The sequence below is a fragment of the Natrix helvetica genome (genome assembly GCF_964273705.1).
Source record: "Natrix helvetica genome assembly, chromosome: 6".
Taxonomy (NCBI): Eukaryota; Metazoa; Chordata; class Lepidosauria; order Squamata; family Natricidae; genus Natrix; species Natrix helvetica.
Genome location: NC_138553.1, coordinates 32747557 through 32758845, shown reverse-complemented (window position 1 = coordinate 32758845; position 11289 = coordinate 32747557). Strand labels below are relative to the sequence as shown.

The 11289-nt window shown below is 39.3% G+C and overlaps 1 protein-coding gene across 1 annotated transcript; it reads left to right on the top strand.

The window, feature by feature from the left end:
- The first annotated feature begins 42 nt into the window (after positions 1 to 42).
- RRP7A (ribosomal RNA processing 7 homolog A) lies at positions 43 to 10700 on the top strand. Its single transcript, XM_081957730.1, has 7 exons — positions 43 to 165; positions 3196 to 3338; positions 4413 to 4538; positions 5913 to 6036; positions 7536 to 7633; positions 8472 to 8670; positions 9891 to 10700. The coding sequence occupies exons 1-7, from the start codon at positions 102 to 104 to the stop codon at positions 9974 to 9976; spliced, it is 840 nt and encodes a 279-aa protein (XP_081813856.1). The 5' UTR covers positions 43 to 101; the 3' UTR covers positions 9977 to 10700.
- The last annotated feature ends 589 nt before the right edge of the window (positions 10701 to 11289 follow it).

Here is an 11289-nt window from a genome sequence, read left to right as displayed (position 1 = left end):
GACGAAGCCTCCCTTCGATTTTCCCGGGAAAGCGATTGGTCCCCCAAACCTCGCGATGCTCAACGGTTGCGGAAGGATGACGCCATTTCCTCCGAGGCAAAATGGCGGCCTCCGGCTCGAAGTGTGTGAAAAATGGAGACGCTGTCGCCCCCCTGGGATACACCGGTGAGTAGGGAACAGGGCTGGGAGACGAAGAAAGGAACCTCTGTTTAATCCTGAAGCTGCTTTCTCGGTTGCTTGAGGGTTTCAATGGCCTCCGACCTGGTTTGGGCCGTGTGCTGATACGCATCCTTTTGTTTCTTTCCCTAATGGGGCAAACATATAATGCATACACGGATGCAAAAGGCCTGCGTACAAGTGTTGCGCTTCTGCTTGTATTTGGAAACTGGTTTTCTGCAGAAGGAGATAATGGAAGCAGTGATTAAATAAATTGGCCTTTCTGACAGGTAGCTTAGAGGGGGAATCCAAATTAATTTTGATCCCATTTGTGATCCGAGTATTCTGTAAATGAATGCATATACGAAAGAACAGGCTTCTACTTTGCAACATTATATAAAGAGCAAAAAGGTATAAGAAATAGTAAACCAATAAAATGATTTTCAAAAAAGCAGTGGAATAGTGTGATCCCATCCTTTTTTTTCACATGAACTACCTAGTTGCACAAATACCTGGTGTGGTGCAAAAGCACAATGTTTGTTTGTGTTGTACCACCTTTCTTTTTATAAATACCTCGAGGTAGCAAACATATATAATAATCCTTTCTCCTATTTTCCCCACAACACCATTGTGAGGTGAGATGCTGCTCTCTGTGCCTTTCTATCCTTGCAATTCTTCCTGTTTCCACCAAACACTATCATACATTCTCTTTTACCTGTCTTGTTTTGAAAATCAATTTCAATTCTGTCTATCATAGTGTTCTTGTTCTCTTCCTCCCCCTAGCCCAGCGATGGCGAACCTTTTTTTGGCTCACGTGCCACAAGTGGGGGGAGCGCAGGGGGCACAGGTATCTACATGCCGCACCCATAATGCAATGCGTGACCCCCCCAGTGCGCATGCGCGCACAACAGGCACCCCCCCCATTTATATGCTTTTTTTCACCCTCCCCAGGCTCCAGAGGCTTTATAGGAGCCTGGGGAGGGCGAAAAGAGCCTCCCCCGCCTCCCCCGGAGGCCCCCCGGAGGCTTCAGGGACCGTCTGGAGGCTTCCCTGGAGCCTTTGGAACACTTAAAACGACCCTCCGAGCAAACCGGAAATGACTTCCGGTTTGCTCGGAGGGTCGTTTTAAGCGTTCTGAAGGCTTCAGGGACTGTCCAGAGGCGTCGCATGCCCTGACAAATGGCTCCGCGTGCCACAGGTTCGCCATCACTGCCCTAGCCATTACTCATTCCTACATTTGTTTTGAAATTCAGTTTTCTTTCATTTTCTCTGTAAGATCAAACCACTTCAACATACTTTTCTCATGAGTCACTCACTTTTATATTGATGTTCATTCAATACCCCGGTTTTACTTCGTCTATTCTTGTTTTAACCATACATGTTTCTTAGTATCTCATTCTCACTTTATTCAGTCTTATTTTCACATTTCTCTTGACATACTCAGTTTTGACATAAATGTAGCAAAATGGGCAGAAACTTGCTTTTATACATAGCCATTGTCACCTCTTTTTAAAAAAAATCATTCTTGGCAAAAGGCACTTATTGTCTACTAATTTTCTTCAGTGTTTGTGTGTCTGAATGCTTTTGTATTTCCTGCTTTTAGTAAACATTTTGTCAAATTTACCTAAATTCATCTACTTACTTTAGTTTTTCACTATTTATTAATAACTGTTATGTAATAACTATTAATAATGTTTACTCCTGTTTCCTATACAAGGCAGTGATCTTTAATCAATGTTCAGATGTATATTTTTTGCCTCATATAGTATATGTGTTCATTGCAATTTATACAGGTTCTCAATCAACAATATGAGATCCTCTGCATTCATGTTTCCAACTACTTAACTTCTAATGTACTCATAATCATTCTTGATGCATAAGTAAAAAAGGTTCTGCTCAATTAAACATTTTTGTTATTAATTTGTGGTGGTTCTGTTTAAATATTTGTTTGTCCAAAATAGACGTAAAGTTGAAAGGAGATATTAGAGAGCCATGCAATACCTATTCCCCATTCCAGTTCAGCAAAAATACAGTCGTTTACAATTGTCTAAAGTCCATGAAGATTAAGGTGGACAGATGCAGCAGATGTATCTGTAAAAATGAAGACAGATCTTAAATGTACACTTATATGCATTTTAATTTCTGAATTTTAATGTTCTCTGTGTGGAAAGAAAACTCTACCTGGGCTTTTCCTGCTTCAGGAAGTTTTTCCCCCAATCTAATCAAGAGTCAGTAAAATTAAAAAAAAAAATCCTCAAAAAAAGGGTGTTATTACAGTAGTTAAGGGGCAGCTCCTGTCTCTTTATCTGATTGCATGTTTGTTTAATCAGTCCAATCCTCTTAAAAGGAATTAGGAAACAAACAGTAAAAGCCAAAAATAAATATTGCACGCACAAAATATAAGTAAATAAGCCTGTACTCATCTTGTCCAGTCACATACAGACATAGTAATAAAACATTTCCTTCCTCACACGCCTACCAGCTTGGCTTCAAGCATATAGCAATAATACTTTGACTTTTATACCACTTCATAGTGCTTTACAACACTTTCTATTTATTACTTACCTATTGCCCCCAACAATCTGGATCTTCATTTTACTTACCTTGGAAGAATGGAAGGCTCAGTCAATCTTGAGCCAGTCAGGATCAAGCTCCTGGCAGTGGGCAGAGTCAACCTGCAATACTGCATTCTAACCACTGCCCCATCATGGCTCTTTAGTCATTCATCAGTGTACAGTTGTTACTGCAAATAAACTAGTGAGATGCTGCTCTCTTCCTGGAGATGAGAAGGACTCTTAATTCAACAATATGAAAGGCATCGGGTTGGGAAAAGTTGCCTTAGACTATCTTTCAGAATTGTTACCTGTTGCAGAGAAATTGTAACCCAATCAAAGGGCAAAGTATTCTATTTATTCTATTCATTGAAATAATTGTGATAGCCCCTGCAATGATTGTTTTTTTCATTTATGAGAAATTCACCAATATTAGTTTTTCTTCCCTGAAGTTACTTAATTAGAAAATGATTTTCTTCCTTTTTAGCTATTCCAATCAAGTTTTCTGAGAAGCACCAGTCACCTCATTATCTCTATGTGAAAGAACACAAAGTCAGAGAGGGCAGAGATCCCAAGAGGCCTCAAAACCGAACTCTTTTTGTCTTAAACATCCCTCCATATTGTACAGCGGTGAGTTTATTTGGGTAAGGAGAGGAGGATTACATAAACTACAGAGATTTGGACATTCAGAACAGAGATATTACAAATAAACAAGATAACTTTGAGAAGATAACATACACTATATTGCCAAAAGTATTCGCTCACAACTGCATCTGATTATTTGGATGGGTGAGCAATACTTTTGGCAATATAGTGTACATTGGACTTTTATGAATAGCATTCTGCTTAGAATACAAATCTTCAGACAAAAATGTGTGTTTTGTTTTCATTCTGTTAACTTATCTTGTTTTAGTCTATCTGAACTTCTGCCTAATGTGGTCCCTCTAATTTAGTGCCCCACAAGATGTGTGGGCTTTCAGCTTTCATAGTTCAGATATTAATGTTGAGAAGAGGTATGGAACAGCTGATTGTAGATATTTGCAGTGCTGGTTGGAATGAATGACCATCTTGAATATGAATTTTTTTAAAGATTGAGCAAATAAAGAAGTAGTATAGTTAAAGGAATATATAGGCCTTTTTCTTTCTGCCCTGCCCCCCATCCACATGAAGGATCGAGTTAATTCTATCTCAAAATTGTGATCAGGGCTCACTGCCAAAAGAAAGGTGTAGCACACCAAGACCCCAGAAGAAACGTACAGAATTCTTAAGAGTTCTTAAGAAAGTATCCACAGTTTTCAGGGGGCCTTGCTGACTTTTTGAATGACGTGTTGGTTGCTGGAGTCCAAAAATTAAGGCATAAAAAGTAGTGAGCAGGATAACAGGATAAATAAAATGAAATATATGTTATATCATATCTAGCCATTTATTTTATAATTTCCCCCTTCTCTCACATTAAAAATTAGATAACCACAGAAACTTTTAGAGGGATTCTGGAACCAATATCAAAGGTTTTCAAAGGCCATATTCATAACTTGGTCCTCAAGCTATGAACCCTGATTGAAGAAAGATGTGAATAGTAACCTGCCTACTATAAATAGATGAAAATTTTGGGCAAAATAGAAGAAACCCTTTCATCTTATAGAAATGTCCACTCTCTAACTATGCCGTGAATTGTGCTGAAACCTTTTTTTCCTTTCCTTTTAGGAATGTTTATCAAGGCTCTTCTCCACCTTTTGCCCCATACAATCTGTGGAGATGTGTGAAAGGCCAAAGCCAGGAGATGGGACAGAAATATCCAGGACCAAGTTCTTCAATAACAAGATAATCTTGGTAAATGGGGAATGTGGAGGAGAATACCATGATGAAGGGAGCTGTGGCATTATCTTTTTAAGAAAGACAAATGAGCACTTTTGAAAAAGCAAATGTGTCATTATGATAGTCAAGTATTGCCTTATTCCTCATGTTCTTGATTCCTTAATGAAACATCAGCGTTTATGATGTGCATCAAGACCTTTTAGACCAGCGATGGCGAACCTTTTTTGGCTCGCGTGCCACAAGTGGGGGGAGCGCAGGGGGGTCGTGTGCAGGCGTGCCACACCCATAATGCAATGCGCGACCCCCCAAGTGCGCATGCACGCACAGCAGCCCCCCCCCCCTTTTTACATGCTTTTTTCACCCTCCTCAGGCTCCAGAGGCTTTATAGGAGCCTGGTGAGGGCAAAAAGAGCCTCCCCTGCCCCCCCGGAGGCCCTCCGGAGGCTTCAGGGAAGCCTCCGGACCACTTAAAATGACCCTCCAAGCAAACTGGAAGTGACTTCCGGTTTGCTTGGAGGGTCGTTTTGAGCTCTCCAAAGGCTTCAGGGACCATCCGGACGGTCCCTGAAGCCTTCGGAACACTTAAAACGACCCTCCGAGCAAACCGGAAGTCATTCCGGTTTTCTCCGAGGATCATTTTAAGCATTCCGAAGGCTTTAGGGAAGCCTCCGGACGGTCCCTGAAGCCTCCGGAGGGCCTCCAGGGGGGCGGCGGAGGCTCTTTTCACCCTCCCCAGGTTCCTATAAAGCCTCTGGAGCCTGGTGGGGACAAAAAAATGGCTTTTAAAAACGGTGAACTCAGCTGGCCAGCACGCACATGCGCGCTGGCCAGCTAACAGGGCAGCGCCTTGCGTGCCCTGACAAATGGCTCCACGTGCCACAGGTTCACCATCACTGTTTTAGATGAACAAACTTACTATGTGCTGTTGTGGTAGCTTTTGGCTGAAAGGTGTTGGTTCCCTTTCTAGCTTGCCTCAATTTGCCTCTGCTCGTTTTATAATCCAGATTACCCTAGATAATTTTTGCAGGCTGATTTCTTGATACTTTAAAGGAGGGAGAGTCAAGGCCCTTGCTTAAGAAGCAATTTTTGTTTTAGCAACTAGTGTACAATATTTTATTATATAATATTTAGCTACGTTTATTCAATGGGCTCTAGGTTAGACCAGGATTCATAAATATTTCCAGACCTATATGTGACAGAACCACCTGCAAGTAATCCCAGCAAAATAGAGAATGATTCCAGGACTGACTTTTGTATTTTAGATACATGGCAATGGGGAGAAAATCATAATGGCATATGAACAGCTAGGATGAGGCTACCTCTATGGTTGCCCTTATTTTTTGGCACATATGTAAGTGAAACTTGAAACAAAATGCTTCTTGCTTCACAGGGATTCCAAGTAGCTTATGTGGTATTCAGAAGACCTGCTGGAGTACAGGCTGCCAAATCCTCATCACTACAAGGACCCCTGATAATATCTTCAGACAGCCATCCTGTGAAAACTGGCATTCACAGTAAGTTAAGTACAAATGCTACACATTTCCCTTTTCCATACAGAAGTCTACATTTAGGGCTGTACTCAGTAGTCCCTGAGAAATATTAGACAGAACTGGAAATCAAGGGCTTAAATAAGCCCTTCAGTCTTGGCTCTATCTTCGGGCTCTGGTTTAATGTAACTGATTATTTTTTCTGGCTCTTTGGTTTCTCAATTTTATAGTATTTCACTGTTATCCTTGTAAGCCATCCTGAATCAGAACAGATTGGGATATTCTATATATTGCATAAATGATTTTTTTTTCCTGGATGTTTGATTTTATAGTATTTTACTGTTATCCTTGTAAGCCATCCTGAATCAGAACAGATTAGGATATTCTATATATTGCATAAATGATTTTTTTTCTCTGGATGTTTGATTTTATAGTATTTTACTGTTATCCTTGTAAGCCATCCTGAATCAGAACAGATTGGGATATTCTATATATTGCAGAAATAAATATTTACCAGTCAAGAAAAAAAAAGGAATGAATTAGAACACAATATCTTGAAACGCAAGATGTCAACTCCTATGCTAATATAAATAATGCATATTTTGGATTTATGAAAGCTAGCGTGTGTTCCACATAGCAATGGAAACTGTTGTAGTTAAACATGAATAGGAAGTTCTAAATTCATTTTTAAAAAGTGAGAATAGACATTTTTGATAAAGCATTCTATAAAATTTTGAAGCACATAAAACTTAATTACTTAACGTTTTATTCAGATGTTAAATGGACTGCTAGGCCTTAATTTTATTGGTGCATTTGTTAGAAATTCAAAAAAATAAAATGAGAACTTGATAATTTCGAAAAGTTGAAAAAACTATGTGAAATTAATAGAGTTACACAACCATTTGTAGCGCTCTTTAGATCCTACTAGTTGAAGCTTCAAGCCTGACATTTCTGCCAGGATTGCCGCTAAAGCAAGTAGTGACCCCTTAACACTTAATTATTTTCATATTCTGATAAATAGTGTAAGGCAAATTAGTGAATTAGATCCTTTTGCTCTTAAAATGAGTTTATTACAATATAAAAGTTTGTTTTGTGTTTGTTGGACATCTCAGAGAATAGACCTCCTGCTCCTCAGAGCCTTCCGCTGGTAACCCAGGCACCCCCTCCATCTACTCTGACTCATCTGACTAGACTGCCATCTCCGCTGGCAGTTGATGAGCCACAACACTGGGTCTCCCTAATGGCAATCCAGCCTAACAGCACTAAATCCCCAGTGGCTGTCATATTGGGTGTATGCATGCATTTATATTGTTGGTTGGCTTGACATAATAATAGTAATACTGTAAAATAATACCATAAAATGTAAACTTTTGTGCTTAGATATAGATCGGTTTGTCCTACAACACTGAATCTGGTTCAGAATATATGAAGACCAACTTCCAGATACTCAAGATGATTTCCCCCCCTTTTCATATCTTGAGAATTGCACTGCAAAGTTGTTGATTATTTTGTTTTCACTCTTTCAGAATGGATTGCCAGATATGCAGCCTCAATTGTGGATCCCGCTGAGCTGAAGACAGAAGTTGACTTTTTCATGCAAAATTATGATCAAAAGATTGCAAAGGTAAACCAACGAAGGACATAATTGTAGGGAAATACTGCCTGTCTTCAGAGTCTTTCCTTGATCCAACACCTCTGGAATGGGTTAGGATTAGTATTGGTTGGCATAGTGCAGTGATTAAAATGTTTAGGTGGGGCCTGGGAAACGAGTTTAGTTCCTCAGCCAGAAAGCTCATTGAGTGATCTTGGACTAGCCATTATTTGTCTGAGCATATTATTACAGAGCCACAGTGGCCCAGTGGTTAGAGTGCAGTACTGCAGGCTACTTCTGCTTATCACCAGCTGCCAACAGTTTGGCAGATCGAATCTTACCAGGCTCAGGGTTGACTCAGCTTTCCATCCTTCCGAGGTTGGTAAAATGAAGACCCAGATTGTTGGGGGCATTATGCTGACTCTGTAAATCGCTTAGAGAGGGCTGTGAAGCGGTATATGTCTAAGTGCTATTGCTGTTGCTATTATCTCACAAAGTATATTTGAGAAGAGGCAGAAGAGAAAAAGCAAAGTGGGATGTAAAGTGTTAATATGTTTTCAATCCAAAAAATATAATATTTTCAATGCATTATCTGTGTTTGTTGTACCACATGTGTCCACCATACTGAACTTGGCCAGAGCATTTTCTCCCCAACGTATCACATATCTCAAAAATGATTATGTGGACAATTACATTATCCATATTTCCTGAGAACAAAACTGCTATTATAAGAAAGCTCACTTTGCACAAAACTGGGATTTCTTCAAGTTAAGAATGCCCTTCTGGATTGTAAGCACTTCTTGAAAGCAAGTCTGACATCAAACTATTTTCATACAAGATGATTTTTTTCCCCTTCACATTCCTGGAATAGGAAGAAGCCAAGGCTGAAAAGGAAGAAGGTATTCCTGACAAGGAAGGGTGGGTGAAAGTGACAAGGAAGGGCCGAAAGCCTGGTCTTCCATGGACAGAAGCAGCCAATTTGAGGGCCCTAGAAAGAGAGAAACGCAAGAGAGCACGGAAGGAACTGCTCAATTTTTATGCCTGGCAACATCGTGAAACCAAGAGGCAACGTGAGTTATTTACCTTCCATGAACTGTTTCAGGCATAAGGTTCAAGTGACATTTTTATTAATCACTGGGGTGAACCGGAATAAGGAATATTTATCAAATTTGCAGAAGAAAACTATTGGGGCAGAATATCCAATAAGTTAGAAATAACATTCAAAATGATATTGTTAGTTAGAAAAACTAGCTGAAAATTAGATTATGAATTTCATGATATAAATGCAAAATTCTTCAGATGCACAGATACAGAATGCAGGCTACCTGACCCGGGAACACCAGAGATATCAGAAGTGGTTTGCCATTACCTGCTTCCTAGGGCTAAGAGAGAATGACTGGCCTGGAGCTAAGAGACTGTAGTTAAGGGAAGAGTAGAACTCACAGTCTCCAAGTTTCAACCTGATGGCTTGATCACTTACCCTAAACTAGCTCCCCAGGGTATAGCATCACATCTAATTATAAAGGAGCGTAGTTTGAATAACATCAGATTGTGTTGTTTAGGTAACATAGTCTTCCTGTAGTCAATCTGGAGAATAACTAAAAGTCGTTAACACCATTTCCAAACATTGGTTTTTATTTGGGTGATCAATGATGATGCAATGGAAACATATATATTGCTTTGGTGAGGTGAGAGAAGGAAAACTAAAACTGAGAGACTTTGTTTTCTTCTGCTTCAGTAAATCATGCACAAACCGTGTGGATCCCCCATATCACTTGTAGCAAAGGTTTACCAAAAAGAAGCCATTAAAAATTTAAATTAAAAAAGCAAATAAAACTGGGTTCCAGACTCAAGTTATATCACAGCAAGTTTTTAAAATTTAAGTTTAGAACTTAAAGGCATTTTTGCTATGCCCTCTTTTTCTCCCCAATCAAAATACTGGTATCAGGGAGGAAATTATTTCCAGTACATCACTTGAAAGACAGGTGGAACACTATCTAAGTAACCCCCAACTCAGAATGGTTAATACTAACAATGGGATAGGATGATTGCTAAATACACAAAAACGTTTTCATATTCTCTAGCTAACTCCCACTTTGTTATCTGGTGACATAACGGCAAATGGGTTGAAGGTTGTGAAAGCATTTGTCTTTCTCATCCCTATTTTCCAGTAATAATTTGAATCACCTTGAGTATCTTACCTGCTAACAGATGATAAGATTGAAAACCTAGATGGTTTAAGAACGATATTCTCATCTCTCCTATCTAATATCTTTTGTGATTCTTTCAGATATAGCCCAGCTAAGAAAGAATTTTGAAGAGGATAAGCAGAAAATTGCTCTCATGAGAGCACAGCGAAAGTTCCGCCCATATTAACTTGGAGAAGTTGCAGCTGTCCCCAGGATGACAATTGCCAAACTTAGAAATTAGTTTTCATTAAGAAACCATTTCTGATCTCTTGGCTGGACTCAGGCCTCAGCTGCTAAATAAGAGGTACCAGCTGCAGGCATTCACTTCTGTGAAGCTGATAATTCAGTGTCAAAGAATTTCTATTGATAAACTGCAACTGGATTTCCTCCTCCAACTTCCTAGCCTCATGAATTTAGGATTTCTCAAATATATTTTATAATGAACCATTCTGCAGTATATTGCTTTAGCATCAATTAACCTGAAGGGCAGCTGTCCAAACCCCCTCCCCAAACTGTAATTATTGTAAGCCATAAATGTCAAGGGTTTCTTATTTTTTACTTTTTTAAAAAAAAGAGAGAGATAAAAGAAGAAACATTTTTTTAAAAAATGCTGTTATACCAGTACCGGTAAGTGGACAAAGATGTTGCAAAAGTTGTGCAGTTGATACACAATATATTATTGATGAGAAATTAAAACCCAAAATGCTTTGTTATTTGTAACAATAAGGAAAAGAATTTTAAGAATATTATTGAATCTGACCTGAATGCTCAAGTATTTGCTGTTTTGTTATTTAAAGATAAAAAAGGACAAAAACTACTAAAAACATTATAGGTAAATATTTAGTTTCTTACCTCCCCTTAGTTCTCTAAATGATGTACAATATTTATTAAAAAAAGAAATTATATTTTTATTTCCTTAGTCATTTTTTATTCTTAAACACCACACATTAAATACTTAAATTTAACTTATGACATAATATGCAATATCTGTGGAAGCCATTCTGGTTTAAATTTGCTCAAACCTGTTTTATTCTGCTGCTAGCATTTCCATTTCTGCCCATTTATGTTGCCAGTGTTGTATCTTCAGTAACATATCTTTCTTCTAGGGTTTATTGGTGCCTTCCAGGTAGAATAGAGTCTATTATACCAGGGGTCTCCAACCCTTGGCCTGCAACCCATTCTGAACCAGGCCTCATAAGGGGCGAGTAAGCGCATGCATGTGGGCAGCTCCACCTGCCTAAGCGGTGGGTGGGTGGGCACACTTGGAAAGCTCTACTTCTGAGAGCAGTAGAAGTGCACCACCTGTACAAATAGAGCTGCATGCACACGCACTTGCCACTCACACAGAACACTCCCCTCCCTCCGCCAGTCCATCAAACCGAAATGGTTAGGGACCGCTATATTATACAACAGCTGAATAAATGAAGCTGGCTATATTGGGACAAAGATCATGTTAGTTGGGGGGGGGGAGGAAGAAAGGACAAACTGTAAAAGGGGGCA

Coding starts and splice junctions, on each gene's coding strand:
- RRP7A (XM_081957730.1), top strand. CDS start 102: ATGGCGGCCTCCGGCTCGAAGTGTGTGAAAAATGGAGACGCTGTCGCC. Junction 3,339..4,412: donor TCCCTCCATATTGTACAGCG/GTGAGTTTATTT, acceptor CTTTCCTTTTAG/GAATGTTTATCAAGGCTCTT. Junction 6,037..7,535: donor TGTGAAAACTGGCATTCACA/GTAAGTTAAGTA, acceptor TCACTCTTTCAG/AATGGATTGCCAGATATGCA.